An 18,512-nucleotide genomic window follows, 5' to 3' on the forward strand; every position below is an offset into this window, starting at 1 on the left:
TGCGTGTTGAAAACTTAGAGTGATGTGCTGTGATCTGTGACATGCTCTCACTAGGATAGTGCATATTTTGCGTTCATCAACAAGGCCATATGGATTGCAGTCAGGAGAACTGGGATGGTGAAGGGCAACAGCATTAAAGAAGCCAATTTTTCAGTTCAGAGATCTCTGGTGAAAAAGGAGAACATGCTTTTCAATTACTGCATATTATTTTTATTATATCACTCTTAATTTAATTTTTGAATACAGAGATTTTAAATTAGGAGGGTAGGTTTTGATGTAAATCATTTTTAAAAACTGTCATGTGGTGTTCTGCCTGTTTTGTACTTAGTGTGTGGTAGTTTAGGGGAAAGGAACAAAGCAGCAAATAATGCACTTAGTGATTTTTTAAAAATCTGCTTACAAACTGCCTATCAAAATTTCTTCACAATTCCCACATTCTAACAACATTTGTACTGTGAAGCATGAGATTAGTCACTCCATTTTTGTATTCATCCCAGTTCTTAGACTCACCAATTAGCTTGTATTTGTGAATCAGTAATTACGGAATAATCATAGATATCTGAACAGGCAGACAACATTTTCTAAGCTCACTGTGTCCTCCCATAAGCTTTGTGCTTGTTGACTCATTTACTTGAAGGGAAATAAACAGTCCATGACAGAAGACACAAGTTGTTCTAGCTTTGATCTGAATTTATTAGAGGGACTAGATGAGTAGCCTTTGAGTATTTTTCAGGAAATCGGTAAATAGAAATTAGTAAATAGATTTAAAGAATTAGCAAAATCTTAGATGTGCATAACTCCTCATGTAAAAATGTGTTTCCTTGCATGTAATGTGGCTTTGTGGATTTCTTCATTTTAAAAGCTTTGTCTTGTTTTAAATCTCAATAACGTGATTCTTTGATGAGATATACCAGCTGGCTTTCTGTTTTGTGTTCTAATTGGTAAGAGCTGAATTATTCATCTATAAGATAGCAAAAGGTAACTTGCTTCATGCATTTTTATTTGGTTATTAAGATTCAGAAGATTGTTGTTGATTTCTGACAGAGGCACTACATTTATGTCTTTGAACTCAAACTAATGGTAGGAATAGTAGCTGTAAAAAAAACTTGAATGGTAAATAATCTCCACTGAATTCCAGTGGGTGTTATTTTAATGGAAAAAATATCTCCTCTCTTTCTCTTAGGCAGAGTAAAATTGTCATATCTTTTTTTCTCAGGTGTAAATATTTGTAATTTTGTTTAAACTATATTTATGATATTTCAAAGAAGAAAAATACTCCAAATGAGCAGTTTCTTCCTTTCTGTCTGGAAGAAGTGAGAGGTGTTAGTTGAAGTTATTAAGAGTAAAAGATCAGAAGATATGTTAATTCAGGCAGGGCTTTTGTGAACAAATATGTGACATAGGAGCTTAGAGCCTAGGTTTATTTAGATTGCATATATCAAGTTAATGTAGATAGACTAAAAAAAAAAAAAAAAAAAAAAAAGAAAGCTAAAAAAGATTATCATTTCTAATTTTGAAAAAAATATATTTTGAAAGGCTGAGCAATATGGAATAAAGCAAGGCAAGTACAAGAACTTCTATAAATTATTTTTGTTTGTTTTCATTTTTAAGTGACTTCTGTTTTACTTGCATATATTGCCATCCCAGTTGCTTGGAGAGTTCATAAGGTTTCACAAGAGTACATATTATTTCTAGGTAGTAGTGCCAATAAGTTAATACTGATAATTGATCAGCAAGGAGTATTATATGTCTAACTGTAGGGCTACCATTTTTTTAGACTTCCTGCTTCAACAGATGAAATGTATGTCATTATCAAATTTTGGATTTCTGCACAGTTTTTTTCTGTACATGATATTCTTTTTCTTACCTTAAATGCCTTAAGAAAGTCACAAAACAAAAATGTAATGTAACAGTGAAGAACGGTGGGTTCCTAACTGCTCTGCCTTATAAAAAGGAGTGTTCCTTTGCATAAGGAACACCAAATCTTGTGTTACCTGCGAAAGGCTTCAGTCCGTGGCTTTTCAAATTCTCAGTCATCAGTTGCTTTTCTAGATTCTTGGTAGACAAGGTGTTGGACATGTTGAAAGCCAATTACTGTGTGTTGCATGCTATGTTGCTTACGTGATGCTGATTTTTTTGTGTACAGAGGGACTCCGCATCACATGCACAGTGAGTTCAGTGAATCAGCCTTTATGGATTTGCAAATAATTGCTTATAAACAAATTACCTCTGTGTAAATTTATCGCAGATTTCAGCATTTAAACCAAAAGCTCCATAGAAGCACTACAGCCAGTAAGACAGACATAACAGTGAATATAAAAATTCTCAGATAGGGATTATATGCAGTTGTTTTAAAGACCAACTGCTAATGTTATTAGGACTAGGATTTTCTGGGGGGAATGGAAAAATGTTCAGGCCATCGTATAATTTTAGTCATATGTGGATACGGGGTGCTGGCAGCTGGTGAGAGCCTGGAGATGAAGTCAGAAGGGCAAGACCACAGAAGTGTGCAGAGGGAATGTGAAGGAAGGTAGAAGTAGGATGAGGGTCATTTTAGGGAAGATGGTTGGGCTTTGAGGTGAGAAAGGCTGCGAAACAGATGGCAGAATTTTTAGCATATGAAAGCTAAGCATCCTCATGTGCATCCTTGGGCAAGAGGAGTTTGGAATTTGATGACTTTACAGAAAAGAATGAGATTTTGACATCTAAGACAATGAGTGTGCAGATCTGAAGTATCTGAGGCAGGCAGGGTAGGGAGGTTTGAGCTTTTCAGGAAAAGCAGGAAAAGCTAAAATTAAGAATTTGAGAAAGGCTTGTGATGGGGATACGTGGCTGTTGTTTGAGGAAGGAACTGGATGCTTTATTGAGTGTGGTGAAAGGTTTGAAACTGACTTGGAGCTTGGGATTCAGTGGAAAATCCTTGCAGGCATTCACAGTGTGACTGCCATCTTCTCCTAAACATCTAGCAACAAATGCTCTTATCTTTGTTGGAAATAACTTAAAACTCATGGCTCATTTTAATCATTAAATATTACGCTGTAAATACAACCAGAACATGAAAGAGCATGATGTACACATCTGAGAAGGCTGGTATGTATGTAAGAAATCCAAGACAAATACTGGAAAATTTCATTTGGGAAACAGTGAAGGAAATGTTTCATGAAATGAAGTCTTCTTTCAAGCAGGGCTCATAGAAAGGAAAGCAGACCGAGGAAAGATGGGCTAATACACTGGCAAGATACTGGAAATGAGTATAGCAAGCTGTACTGGTTTGTTGGAGTCCCACAGCAGTTTGCGTAGTTCAGAACATTCATCAGTAATTTGCAAAAAGGGTACAGCATGATACTAAATTATTCAGTTCACTGATGATAGTAATATGAAAGTATTTTCTTTATCAGAAACTTGAAGGAGGCAACACAGTACTCTTATATCAGGTCTGCGCATGACTGTAAACTGAAGGATCGGTCTGCCATTCAGACAGAGTCATGTGGACAGGTTGGAGCAAACTGAAAGGAACCTCTTGAAATTCAGCAGGTTCAAGTGTGTTGTTTTTTACCTGAGAGAGGGGAGCCCCTAGCAGTGTGATAGATTGAGTGCTGACTGGGGAGCAGTCCTCTGGAAAGAACCTGGGCATCTTGGTGTGGAGGAAACTGAGCTGGCTGCATGCCGTAGCACACTGTGCCCCAGCTGTACTCTGGGCTGCAGGAACAGGAGCATGGCCAGTAGACGAGGGAAGTCATTATCACCTGTTATTCAGCAGACTACATCTGGAATACTGCAAGTACCATGAAGAAGTTGTTAAATTGGAGCAGGTTTAGCAAAGGGACAGCAACTGCTAATAATGCTGGAGTGCCTACCCTGTGAGGACAGTCTGAGGGAAATGGGTTTGCTTTGTTTGGAGAAGGGAGGGTTTGGGGAAGATATCGGGGCAGCACTATAGCTTTATGGAAGTCACCAAGAGCACAGTGCTTCCTCTTCACACTGGCATGTGACAAGCATGGTAAAATGAGAAGCTCAGACTGCAAATAAGATCAATTTTCAGTAGGAGTACATTCAAGCAGTGGAGCAGCTACTCATAGAAGTGACGCAATGTTCTGAGCTGTAAATTAGGTAATTACCTCTTATCAAAAGAGACCTGTTAACATCATGGGTAGTTTTCTGAAAATATTCAATGCATAGTCTGAAAGTAAACAGGCATTATTAGGCTCATTACAAAATGGAAAGCTTCAGTTTGTTGGCAAGATTTGTGGTGAACCCACATCTCCAATTTTGCTATAATTTTGAATCCAATTCTCTCAAAGGATAAAACAGAGTGAGGTATAATATAGAAAGGAAGGTCTGAATTATGGAAGTTTTTCCATAGAGAGAGAAAATACAACTTTTTCATTTGGAAAAGGTTTTACAGGACATATACAAGAGGTAAAATTATTAATGGTGTTTTAGGAAAAATTTTAGCTGTTAATTAGCAATTAAATCATCCATAATGGATAGGGAAAATCAACACACACAAAACCACATGTCTACCCCCCATTTGCATTTTAGGAAAGAGATTAATAACTTTCTTCTGATCTCATTGGCTGAATGCCCACTAGTGGTTGGTTGGAGTACATCACCAGTGCTTATTTGAGCTCTTGGAGCTCATCTTCTGGTTTAATTCTACCCCAACTGAAGTCAATCTATTTGCTCCAAGATTACTCCACAAAGGGACAAAATGTGTGGTAAGTGGGCTTAATGTAAAATCTAGTTTAAAAGCATGCATAATCATATCTCAGGAAAGGATGTCCCATCAATGATGTTTTTACGCATTGTTCTGAGCATAGCTTCCAAAACACCGAGTCCATAAAGTGCTCATTGCTGCAAGAATGCTGTGCCAATCCATACTTGCCTTTTTTGTTAGTCTTTTGGTAGATTTGTTTGCTGCTGTTCATATCAACAACACGAGATTGGGTCATAATTATGTCTATATATCTGAAACAATTGTTCTTAGGTAATTTAATCTTATATGAGCATTTACAGTGTAAATGGTTGTTGTAGCCTGCATATTAATCAGGCACAATTTACTCTAAAATTGTGCCTTTTTATTATCTTTTCTTCTTCAGTAATAGCAAAATGAGTTCTGTCAGTTTATAAAACTGAGAGAATATTTTAAATTGTTGGTAGCCTTACTTGGAGTACTGAGCTAATACCTCAATCTGATGCCACAAAAACTTCAGCAAGAATGCCCATTCTTGCCCAGATATGCCCATTCATGTTCTGGTGCTAATCCTTTGTTTGCTCGATTTCTTGATTACAGAAGTGTGATTTGCACATAATGTTGCTTTTGTTATCCAGTGACTGGCTTCCACTAGCAGCCTTCTAGACTCTTCTGGCACTGTGTATGTATCTGCATGTGATTTGATTGGAAGTTCCTTTTTAGAGTATAACAACACAGGCACAAAAAAGTTAAGGTGTACATTTTAACAAATACATGTATTTGTAGAAATTATTTAGGAAATGTACTGATCAAATAAGATTGAGTTCGCTTTTTAAAAATGGAGCAAATACATTGGAAATGATTTGGAGCTCTCTCAGCTGTTCTGTTTCATAATTCAAACCCCTCTTAAGTGTTGCTGTACTGTTTTTAAGCAGCTTCACAGTTCTGAGTTTTTGTCTGCAGATGGCTAGAAACAGATGTAGAGACAGTTTATGTCAGCTCTCGCTGGAGACATAGACATTTGATGGTATTTTCCATGGCACAACTTACTGAAGACAGTAGTCACAGTATGGATCATAGTGCCTGAAGGAAACTTTGGCATGATCATACAGGGTTTCTAAATTTGATCCTGTTTCTGTACTGTACTGACATTTATTTCATAATATGTTTCAGGTCAAAGAAACATTTATTGTTCTTTGTTAGCCCCTGCTAAGTTCAAGAATTCAGTTTACAGAGTGGTTTTAATATTGAAGTTTTCAGCTGAAGCTCAATCAGTGTATAGGTGGTAAAAAAAGACACTATTTTAATAATGGATTTAAAATGCAATCCATATGACCAGCTGTCAACCTTCAATAGCTTTACCCATTTTCAGCGAAGCCACAGGGATTACATGTGTTATACACTAACCGGTTCCTGGTTGATACGTATCTTCACTGCATCAACAGTTGTTTCTCTGTGGCTTTCTATAGCAAGAACAATACAGAGTAGTTAATATCCTGTACTGATACAGATGTTCTTGAATGTAGAATGATTGCATTACAACATCTAATCCATGATAAAATCAGTGTGTTTTCCTGAAGGTTAATTGCAGACATACAAATCAAGAATAATGTTTATCTAAATCCTGTAGAAGGTGAGGAATGCCAATTCAAAACTAATGCAGCTACTTGTGTACATAATTCCCCTGAGTAGATGTTCCCAGACACTAAAATTCATGTGTAAAAGGTGAAGTGAATGATATAGTATTAGTGATAATACTTGTCATTTTCAAATTTTTTTTTTTTTAATAACGCAAGTCAGGATTGGTCAGTAGTGTTTAACATGTGTTAGAGAAATAGATAAGGAAAATAGAGGCTTGAAATCAAATTAGCATTTTTCAAGTGAATTACTTCTTGGTAGAAAGTCATTTAGACTCACATTTTTCAGGATTAAATTAAGGAATTACTGATACTATTTTTAAGTAATCAAAGATCATATATTGAATTAATGTAACTTGAAGTTAACATAACTTAAAATAATTTAAAGCATAACAGAAGTCTATCATTCTTCTCTTTTAGCTGGTGTTTAACTCATGCATTTGTTGAGGCTTTTTTGTTTGTTTGTTTGTTTGTTCATTTGTTTTTGCAGTATTGTAATTTCAAACTCTTTAAAAATACATCACTGGACTGTTTTCTCTTTCTACAATCAGGGTAGTATATTTAGCTGTGAGGTGAATCTTAGACCAATCTGAGTAACTGAAAACTTTTCAGTTTATCATAAAATATTATCATTCCCTCGACTAGAATGAAGATTTTGTATGTGGTCTCCAAGACAAGATAGATAAAAATACTGGAGGGATTCTGATGTGTACAGATGGAGATGTATAAGCAGTGTCTGTACACAATAAACTGATGCAAATGGTCATAAATAAATAAATAAATAAATGTGATGATATAGTGATGTCTAACCATAAGTGGCTCTCCAGAGAAAGAATTTCTCTTTTCAGCATGCCAGTCACTCTTCTGTACAAAGCATCCTTGAATGATTATGTATTCTATCTGGAGTAAAATGATCCATCATTAAATATCTCTAAAACAGAAACAGAACAACAGTTCAACAGTACAACAGAAAGAAACAATAGTCTTATTTGGAATGCATGGAAACAATTGTGCTGAAAAGTTCTGGACAAAATATTAATTAGGAAAAGAATACAAAGAAACAGTCAGTATCTACCAGTGAAAAAGTATACTAGTGAATTCCAGCAAAGTTCTCTATTAGAATTTTTTTTTTTAAATAGATTTCTCAATTACCTTGAATTAGATCTGATGTTATTTAAACGAAAGTTACTGGCATGTGAACAATTAGATATATTAGCCAATACTAAAGACAGGAACTTCAAGTAGTCCTGATTAAACTGCACTAGAAAACAGCACTACAGCAGATAAAAAATTAATGAATGCCATTGGGCAGTGGTGCACACTGAAGGAGAGACAGATTTTATGTCTTCCTATTCACCTTGAGACTCCCAAGAGCCATTATATCTGCTTAGAGGAGAATTTGCATGGCTCTGCAGAGACCCATTATAATGACTGAGAACAACCTGGAAACAGAATATAAGTCTAGAAGGCTTCCTTGACACCTTGTCCTTTATGGATGGGCCAGATCTTCCGCCTTTGCAGCTCACCTCCCACCCTCTTTCCTCTGCCACAAATTGTGTCCAGTGCAGATGAACAGACATGAAAGAGACCTCTGCAGTTTGTCTTGACAAACACATGTAGTAGGCTTACGTAGTATTTATCTTACTAAAAAGAGAAGTCAGGAGAAGTGGAAAGAAGTGCTTGTTTGGCATGGCAATGAGGATGTTCTTGGGGTCTCCCAGAGCCTATAAAATATTCAGAAATCTCTAATTCAGATGCTTAGATTTCATTATGCATCTCCAAAATGAGGAGAGAAATAGAGGGTTTTGATGGCAGTAAGTAGTAAAGATTATCAGAAATGGAAAAGTCCTTCCTCAGAAAAAAGTCATGGTTATAGGCATTGTGGACAAACTACTGTAACCTGCAGAATGGATAGGCCACCATTACTTGCAGATTTTTTTCTAGTAAAAGACCAAAATATATTCAAAAGTATTTTTTTAAAAAGCTTAAAATGATCAAATACATTTTTTTACACAACTTTGATTTCTTTAGATCTTTGATATTAAGAGCTTTACAGAATTTAAAGTAGGATTGCAGTTTCACATAGATGAAAGTATGGCATGAGTAACCTTTCTGAAATCAAGAGCAACAGCACACGAATTACATTTCAGTGCAAAAGCAAGCCTTTTATTTTGGGGGTTAAAATCAACTTTTCTCACATCAGATATTTGCAGATTTGATTATTGTGTAACTGTGGTACAGAGGTTTCTTTGCACCTCTCTGTGTCATTTGCTGCTTATTGTCATTAAGAGAGACTGCATGGAGTATGCTCTGCCCCTGCTTTTTCATTGAGAATGGCTTCATTTCTGTCTTTCCAGAGGGGTCATTATAAATACTTCAAAATTAGTGTAGTTTATAAAGAAAGCTATACGTGAGTTGAAAATTTATTCCAATTTAAAAATATAAAATCAAGTCATTCATTTACTTAAAATTTTATTACTTATGAATTTGTTTTCCTGGTGACATGCTAGATGATCTTTGTATGGATTCCTTAGAGGTAGATCCACCAAATTGGATTCACAACAGAAGAGTTTAAAAGTATGAGAGTGTGTGTCTAGACTTGTTAAGTATTTTGAGTTCTGTGTGTTCACACAGGGTTTTTATTTTAACTTGAAAAACTCCACTTGCATCTGCATATATATACTTTAAAGTACTACGAGTATTTTACAAACTGTAATTAAAAAAAAAAAAACAGTTTTCTGATATTCCTCAGATAGAGACATAGTATTAAAGCAAGCACAATTTTTTAAAGAGAGTGTTCTGAACTCATAATAGGAATTCATATATGCTTGCCCTGTTGAACTGTGTGTGTACACATATGCATATGGCTAGATTAGTGGAGAATTCACATGAGTAGATTTAAGGAATCCAGAGATAAATTACTCAAGAGATGAGTTACAGTGTTTAGAGCATTTCACTTCTAGGTCACTGAATGGAATTCAGTGGGAAGAAGGTACCAAGAGACACTTAGACAGTTTCATGGATCTGGATAAATATCTCATCCATCTCATGAGATATAGTGTTATCTTTAGGGAGTGCCAACACTGAGTAATCAAACCTACTATTTGCTAGAAACAGAAGAGCTAGGTTTTAAATCTTTCAAAATCAAGTCTGTGGAGATCTTCTTGTCCAACAAAGTGAGAAAACCTATCAGTGAGATGTGAGTTCTCATGCTTCCATTTTGTTCTCTAAGTAACTAAGAACTAACTTACTTTTGTCATAGTCAATCTAGTTGCTTTTATAAAGATGTTTTATCTTGTGATGTAATCTTCAGCAGGTTTCCGAAGACGGTCAGATACTGTAACAAGGAGACATTTCCCACATGCTGCTCACAGAATGGACTATATGGACTTTGAAGATGATAGCCGTGGATGGCGGTTTGATATGGACATGGTGATAATCTACATTTATTCAGTCAACTGGGTAATAGGATTTATTGTGTTCTGTTTTCTTTGCTATTTTTTCTTCCCTTTCTAGTTTGTAGAGATCACACCTAAGGAAAACAGCAACTGTAAACCACAATAATGTGATAGAAAACAATTGAAGAAGGAGAAATGTTCGATGTTGCATTTTTATCATTCAAAACTGCATCAGACTGCTTCAAGCATGCTATTATGCTTTTTGATGCTTCTGCTATGTACAACAAGTACTCGAGTTTGGTTCCAGATATAATGTGAATTCCAGATAATTCTTCTTTCAGTGGCCGTTTTACCTTGTTTTGGATGGGAACAGGACTTTATTCCTAATGTATAAAATAATTACTCTGTAGTATTACAAAATATTACTGTTTGTTCTTAGCGGAGTTAGAGTGTGTGCTACAATAAAAAATAACCCATACAGTCATGCTTAGGGTTGATGGTATATTAACAAAATTTGTAAATAAGTCATCTCACTCATTGGTGCTTCAATTGCTTGTGTATAAAAACAATAAAGGCAGTTGCCATATATAATCAGATTTGTTGGGGATAGTAGATTTTAAGCACTGCACTATGTAATATATAAATATTTACCAGAGTAATTTCACTGGCATAATCCAAATTCCTGAAAGCTTTGACAATTGATAGACCTGTCAGCTTTCTGTTGTGGGGATATACTGAACTCAGTGCCTGAAATCAGAGCCTATAAACCAAAAAGAAAAATGACACTCTGCAGCATTTGATAAGTTTGTCTTTTCAGCAAATGGCAATCATAAGGAATCAGCTAACAGCTCAAGATCTGCACAGTGAAGGGACCTTTTCTGTGCAGATTCCCAGAGTAGCGCTGTACCTTTAGTAGACATCCAGATGACTGCATACACATCCAGCAACAGAGTTAATGGGGGCAGGCAGCATGCCTGCAGCTGTATGCTGTGAGACACTAACTCCAGCAAATAAAGGAGGAATAATGGAAACAGGAGCATTCTCCTGTAGTAATTCAGTCTGTACATGACTGAATCACTATTAAATTACCGTAGCAATTTGAGGATACTGTTTAAGTGGGGGCTCACCAGTACCATGTGTCTCCAGGGAGACCATGTAGGATGACACAGCATTTATGTGCACCTTTCGTGTAAAAGAATTATAAAGCACTTTATATCTATTCCATGTGGAGGTTGCTGAGTTTCAGTACCAAACTGTAGACAGATCAGCAATCAGTCTGTACTTGCTACTTTACACAGTATTTTCAAATGAAAGTGAAAATAAATTGAAAATTGAAAGTGAAAAAAGAATATTTGAAACTATTATGGAAATCAAATGCTGAATAATGATACAAGGTAGTTGAAGGGTTTACTTTTCAGGAAGGTACAAGGAAGTTCTTGTTTCTAAGGGCATGATCCTACAAGGAACACTGTGGTTTGATCTGAAAAAGCATTTGTGTTGTAACTGTGGTATCAGGATTTGTGTGGGTGACCTGTGTTTTTCTCAGTAGGTGGCATACTCCCCTGTTCTAAACGAGAACAAGGAGAAATGTGTAACAGAAGATGCCATCTGCCAAATGTTATGGAATGAAACCAGAGGCTTTATCAGTGTGCTTAACATTAAACATGTGCTTATGCTTCTTTGCTGAGCATGGCCATCATGCTCAGTATCTTATTGGTCATAAAGAGATCAGGACCAGAAACTTCAACTTAATCTCAAAAACAGCTGTAAATCAGCTACTTATATTTAATTTTCTTACAGGCATACAATTTATTTGTATGTTTGAGAATATGTATGTAGAATTAGAAATTACAAGTCTGAACACACTGATTGAGATAAATGCCTATTGCCATCATATTTAATATATGCAAACTTAAGAAGGTAAAATAATTGAGATTAACTATCATATGTGGCTATGATCGTGACAGAAATACATTTTCAGTAATTGCATTATACCTAGTTACATGATCTCTACTTAAAAATGATTGGCTTTATTACTGGTGGTGTAGGCATACAATTTTAAAAACTTTAAGGTTATAGGAAAGCACTTGGTAAATTTCCTTCTCTATACAAATGCAGGTAAATCTTTAAAAATTTGGGGTGTTTTTAGGCATAGGCTCCTGTTTTGCTACATGCATATGTGTAGGTCTGTATGCAAATGCTATCAGTAATTTTTAGAAGTTTTCTATTCCAGGACTGAGATTCTAACCATTTTTTATTTGTCTCTAATGTTATGAACTTCATGTTCCTCTCTCCATGAAGAGAGGGACAAATCTACCTTTTAAGACAAAAATGCTTCTACCTTTTATCTCAGAAAATACTAAAGTAAAGAGATATGTAAATAAAAAAAAAAAATTAATTTAAATGACATAGTCTGAAATTTCAGTAATAACTTAAATTAAAATAGTATAACCAGGATATCTGCTATAGCAATATCCTTAAGGAAGTATTTCAAAATATATTGAGACATAAAAAACTTAGTATAGATACTAACTAATTATATAAGACAGAGTTACTTATATCACTGTTAGTAGCAGGTTGTGATGAATTATTTCAGAAAAGGGCAACAAGAAGAGACAAAAATCCAATCTAATATTGACCCCATCAAGCAAAAGTTGGTAACTGAGGGGTGGCTGCATTTTCCTCAATTTAGTAGGAGGGACAGTTTAGTGTAGCATTCCCAAAAGTGCAGCAGCATCTTTCTTTGAGTTCTAAACAGTGAACTCTCTCTCGAGCTGTACTATTTTACTTCATATTGTTTGCTATCCAGGTAATATTTTTTTTTTTAAGTTTTATAAATTACTGTTGCAACTTTGAGACATCCTCCATAGGGAACAAGAACTGGTAGGCATAGAAAAAATGTAAATTTTTTGTAGTTTATTGATTTTGTGAGATAAATTCTTTTGTAAAAATACACTGAAAATTAAAAGGTTCGAATCTGGTTTTCATCAAAGACTGTCTGTAAAATGATGTTGATATCTGTGGAAGCAATTTTCTGGTTAGGTTGATCCTGCTCTTCAATCTTGTCTTTCTTATCTGCAGTGATATTACAATGTTTGGAATAAAATTTGAGTTGTTTGTAATATTTTGCAGCCATTCGGTAGCTTTTCCTTGGTGGAATTAAATTTTAATAGTTTTCTCTATCAGTGTTTTTTTTGTCACCGTGTCTCTTCTTCTTGGGATACAGCTGGGTTCCGCTGAATATTTTGTTTCTGTGATTACCTCTTTTCATATTAGCAGACTTTTATCAGAAATTATCCTGGGGTAAGGTTTCAGTCCTGGTACTGCTTCAATCATTCCAAACTGATTAACTGTTGAAGTCAGCATAAACCCAAGATGAGGATGAGAAGTTAGCTTTTTGACTGGCAATGGGACTTTGTGCTCACTCAGTAACATGTTTCTAGCCTAGCAGTGAGTATGTTTATAAATTTCCTACATGCTGGAGGTGCAGTCATCTTGCTTTCCTCCCACAACTTTTTTTAAAAATTCCCAAGCAATAGCTGCACCTGACCACAAAACTGAGATCTAAGGTTAGCCTTTATCAGTACTCTACAGATACACCTGAAGTACATACATATGTCACCAACAGCATTACCACAGTTACTGATGGAGAAGGATGACGATGAAGCAGAGTTCGGACTTATTTTGTCACTCTCTGAGAAAAGTAAACCTGATAATGTGACTCTTTGGAAGAAAAAGCAACTATTTTAGCTACTATAACAAGTGAGTCTCTTGTGTAGCATTGCTTTTGTGACTGTATATTCAGCATTCAGCATCTTTTGTCCTTGGCAACTCATACCACTTCATGACTGTGAGTTGTACTTAGAAATTAGGAAGTGAATCTACACAAGGAACAAGTTAGAAGAGGAGAAGAGAGAAGATTGAAAATCGATATTTGCTGTTTTCTTGGGGCTCCTGTGAGTGCAAAAGACAGAACTGACCTTAGCACTGCACTGGAAACCGAAAGATATTCCTGGAAGGTAGATCGGTGATGTTGGATGAGAAGACTGTTTTCACTAATTGATGATGGATAGGATGAACAAAAGACAGAAAGGGCCTACATGCAATCCTCTTGCCTTCAGACTGAGAAGGCTGCTGTTTCCTGAGTACAATTCCATGACCACAACAATGACATAATCCTGTTTCACATCTGCCTTCTTGACAGTGGCATCATGATGTACTGATGTGGGCAGCAAATGCAGCAGATCCTGCTTACATGACTGTCTCATCTACTTCAGGGAAGATTCAGCAGGCTGAATAGATATCCTGTGGTTTGGGTTTGACTGAGAAAAGAAAGTAATCCACAAAGGTTTTGAGCTATATTTATATATTTCACTTAGGAAAATTTTAGTTTTTCATTCAGATCTTCTCTAGGTTAATAGAAGATCAAATCTCATTGTCCTTTCATCTCAAAGTATTTCCCTTTCTTTACACCAGTCTGCTGAGGTCCTTCTGGGAATTCCAGCTCTGTACCCAGGAAGATGCAGGCTGCAGGAAGGTAGGACAGTGAGAGTGTTCTGCTGATATTCAACCGCACAGGCTGGAAGATGATGAGAGAAAGGAGGTGCCATACCCTGTGGATATGACTGGGCCTGATGTGGAGCCATACAGCAAGCTCTCCTTGGACATAACCTATTTGTTAACCAGACTGTGCCAAGACTGACAGCATTAGCAAACAGTGAAGTGGTTTAAAAAGTGGCTCAGTTCTCATAGCATTGAGATCAGTGGGCACAAAGTTCATCTTTGGAAGGAAGCCAGTAATTAGCAGTGTACACCTCAGAGCATACCCTCAGCATGATTGCTGGTGACAGAAAACTGGGAGGATTGACTGATGTACCAGAGAGTTGTGCTGCCAACCAGAAGAAATGGGCTATGAAAAGGGACAACTGGAACCCCACCCAGTTCAGACAAAGGAGCCACAAAGTCCTGCCTGTAGAGAGGAACACCCAGTACATTCTGGGAGTTACAAGCTGGAAAGCATCTCTACAGAAAAGGGCTTGGGAGTCCCAATGGACACCAAGTTGAACACAAGTGAGCAATGCACCCTTGCAACAAGAAAACTTACAGTAATATGGGATGCTTTAGGAAAAGTGTTGCCAGCTGTTTGAAGAAAGTGATCATTCTCCTCAGTTGTTCAGCTCTGATGAAGCCAAACCTGAAGCATCATGTCTAGTTCTGCATTCTCTGGACTTACTGGAGAGAGTCCAACAAAGGGCCGTGAAAATGATGAACGTAATGGAGCATCTCTCATATGAGTAATTCTGTGAAGGGAAAAGAAGTGGATCTTTCAACAATGAGCAGACTGACCTGACGGTTCTGGGTAGAACATCATGGTTTCCCTTAAAAACACAAGGCAGTACGATGCTGGAAAATCTTTCAACACATTTCTGTCCATTTCAGTTGTTTTCTATATGTATCTTTAATTCCACAGCTGGAACAAATCCTGGTAATCTCTTTCATTTCTGGCTTGTATCTGGAGTCAATACAGCCAGTCTTTCTTCGTGTACAGTTTGAACTTTCAGGAGATATTTTTCTTGTAGTAATTACTTAAATCTATTGTTGCTGCAGTCATCTAAGTGTAAAGTTCAGAAGAGTAACAAGCAAAGAATCACAAGAAATCACATCATATTATTCCATTGTGATTAATTTTAATGATCAGAAATAGTTACTCATTTTATAAACTGACTTCTTATTATTTTCTTAGTTAATTTCTAAAATCTTTTTTTTTACAATTAGGTGCTAATTTAGTTTTCCAGTTGTGGGTGACTTAATTTGATATTCCAGACATGAAGATTTCCTTTTTCTGTCCCAGGGCAAAAGAATTAAAGTTCCTGTATGTAAGCCTAATAAATCTTAAGTACACCTGTTTATCGTGGAGAGTTTCCAGCAGAATCAATGGGAGCTGGTGCAGCAGTGATAGTGACGTGCGTAAATCAAACTGTATAGTGAGATTAAGGATGTAGAACAGGTATGTTAATTCCAGCAGTGTGCATACGCTGAATGCAAGGGGGATAGTTCTTCCTAACTTGCACCATCGGACAAAAGCTTGGTACAGATACAGACCAAACTTATACATAATCAATGATTTTCCCGGAGTTCGCATACATATTAGTTACATTTCTGAGAACCCATCAGCAAATGGTTCCTCCGTCTTGCATGTGCGCCGTGAGCAGTGGGGGTCTCCTCCTGGTGGTTGTGGGATTAAATGCTCATCATCTTCCTCGCGAAAGCTCGTAGTCTGTAAAATCTTGACCCTATGGGAGGGGTTGCCCCCAGTCCAGTTCTAACTTGCCTTGTGGACATCTTATCACTTACTAAATGTCCTCAAGCTGTTTCAAAACTCTTATCTTTATGTCCTCCACTCCCACATTGTCCTAATCCCAGCTTGTTGACATCTGCATTCTTTTAGCAGCCTCCGCATATTTGCTTCTATAAACTATCTTTTACTCTTTGTTTCTGTGAACCATCCTTTACTCTTCAATTGCTGCTACTCAGTGTTACCAGGTATCAATGATGGCTTATTTAAGCTTGCAGTTGGGTTTTAAGATGAAAAAACTGCAGTAATTATATTCTGGCTATTTACTGGATATCATTTTAACTTAATCTATTTCATTTTCTGTCAAACATTTTCTTCAGTTCTACATTTCTACACTTCTGATAAGGCATTAAAATTTAATCAGGCAAGCACTTAAAAGTTATTGCACATGGAATCTTTTATATTCAATCAGGAGCATGAAGCAAAAAGAATAAATGCCACCGATAAAAAGATCATAGTAGATCATTTGATATTAATACAAGTATTAAAAATTAATTATATAAAATTCTTCTTGCTGTCATAAAAAGAATGAGTATTAAAATGTTGATTATGTAATGTTCTCCACTGTTTCAAACTAGAGAGTGGAATTAAACTGAGCAGAAGGACATTTGCATGTGACAACACAATATCAGCCATTTAAAATGACAGATATTAGATATTGACATAAAAATCTGTATGATGACCCTGTTCAATGAATGAGTGAGAAACAGTAAAGTATTCTATGTAATCTCAGTCTGCCTGAAATAGTCCCCATTTGGGGATATTACCCCTTTGTATAATTTGGTCTCTATCCAAGAAATACTGTTTAGGCTCTGCAATCCAAATGTGAAAATATCTAAAATTTACAAAAGCTTCTCCTCAATCCTTGAAGATTATCAATCCCAGAATACATTACCATCCGTATTATGGCACCTGATGGTGCCTGAGAGACAACGCGTTCCAATTAGAAACATGAGGTAAGAATGTGATTGCCTTGCAGATGGCTCTAGCTAGCTAATGTATGCATTTCATCTGTCAGAAGTTAAAGGAGTTCTGAAATAATTTGAATTAGACTTCAGGGGAGGGAGGATATGTTAATTCTCTTTTATATGTTATGAAGCAGAAAATATTTGCAAGAAGTGAATGTTACAGGCAATTTATAGCCCTAATTGGTTCCATCTTTAAAAAGTGGTACCCACATTTTGTCTTTCCAAGGACATGTGGATTGATAGAAGTTGGTAATTATTTGTATTAAAGAGCACATTTTTTCCCATGCATATAGTACAATTTTTCATAAATATCAGTAGCATAACCTACAAAATTGTCTGAAAGAATTGTGTTTTATTCACCTAGGAGTTAAGACGCATGGTCTCGTTCTGGTTGTCATCTGGGAAATGTCTTAAATTCTAAACCACACACAAAAAAAAGTCAAGATGTCATTACATTTACTGTTATACTGCACCATTCTTTAATTCTATCTTTAATTTAAGATTTATTAATTTAATTTAAGATAGAAATACAGTATGATGATAACAAAAGCACAAATCACTACACCCTTCTCTTTCTGTATCTATTATTCCTCAATGTCCCATTTTTCAGAGTGATTTACAGGCCAGATTCTCATTATTTTGAATCTCTATAAAACTAGTTATTTAGAATTTCTGCTTCCTGTGAGGAGTTGAGTAATAATACTGATAAATGTTCAAAGCTGTTCGAGCTTCTTGAGTGAAAAGCACTTTTGCAAGCACAAAGCAATATCTAAATTCAAGCATTACGGTGTTAATCCAGCAGCTGAACACATATTTCAGCAACAGTAATAATTTGTTGCTATCGTAAGTTAAACCAAAGGACAGGAGATTACACATGTATGACTTGTGCAGTCATTAGCTTCATTCCTTACTGACTCAATATCAAAAAATAAAAATTAAAAAAAATTAAAAAGCTTGTTTATCAGGTATTGCTTTACAGGAAGATTAATATTAAAAGGTTTTTGAGATTTTCAGCATTCAAGTGGTAAGAAGATTTCTGGAAGATTTCCACTAGCAGCATTCCTTCACATAGCACATAGCCAAGTGTCCTCAGTGGAAAAATGAAAAACATCTCAACCTTCAAATGGCACAGACAGCAAGTTACTTTGGGCAATAAAGTACAGGTTATGGTGTAATTTATCAAACATTTTCTGTGTGGTTTTTTTACCTCCCCAAAAGATTAGTTCATTTCACATTAAGCTGTCTATTGAGTACACATATAGCAACCCAGTGACAAAAGCCTTTCCATTATCAGCACCATCAGTGATCAATAGCGTGGTCACAGCAGTAAGACAACTGTTTTTGTACGAAATGGTGCTTGTAAAGGCTATGAGCTGTCTCTTTGAAAAGACAATATGCATAATAGTGCATTAGTTTAAAAAGCAGTGCAATTATGGTAGTGGTAAGCAGTGAATGCCAAAA

The 18,512-nt window shown here is 36.1% G+C and overlaps 2 protein-coding genes across 2 annotated transcripts in view; both read left to right on the forward strand.

Moving 5' to 3' along the window:
- Window positions 1–12,910, forward strand: part of RNF180 (ring finger protein 180) — a 70,789-nt gene extending 57,879 nt beyond the window's left edge. Inside the window, 1 exon segment of the mRNA XM_031557248.1 lies at window positions 9,647–12,910. Within this exon segment, the coding sequence (XP_031413108.1) occupies window positions 9,647–9,846 (200 nt within the window). The 3' untranslated portion in view covers window positions 9,847–12,910.
- A 4,124-nt stretch (window positions 12,911–17,034) lies between these two features.
- RGS7BP (regulator of G protein signaling 7 binding protein) overlaps window positions 17,035–18,512 on the forward strand; it is a 58,655-nt gene continuing 57,177 nt past the window's right edge. The window contains exon 1 of the mRNA XM_031557256.1: window positions 17,035–17,039. Within this exon, the coding sequence (XP_031413116.1) occupies window positions 17,035–17,039 (5 nt within the window). The remainder of the gene's footprint in view (window positions 17,040–18,512) is intronic.

The sequence above is a fragment of the Meleagris gallopavo genome, chromosome Z (genome assembly GCF_000146605.3).
Source record: "Meleagris gallopavo isolate NT-WF06-2002-E0010 breed Aviagen turkey brand Nicholas breeding stock chromosome Z, Turkey_5.1, whole genome shotgun sequence".
NCBI classification, from domain to species: domain Eukaryota; kingdom Metazoa; phylum Chordata; class Aves; order Galliformes; family Phasianidae; genus Meleagris; species Meleagris gallopavo.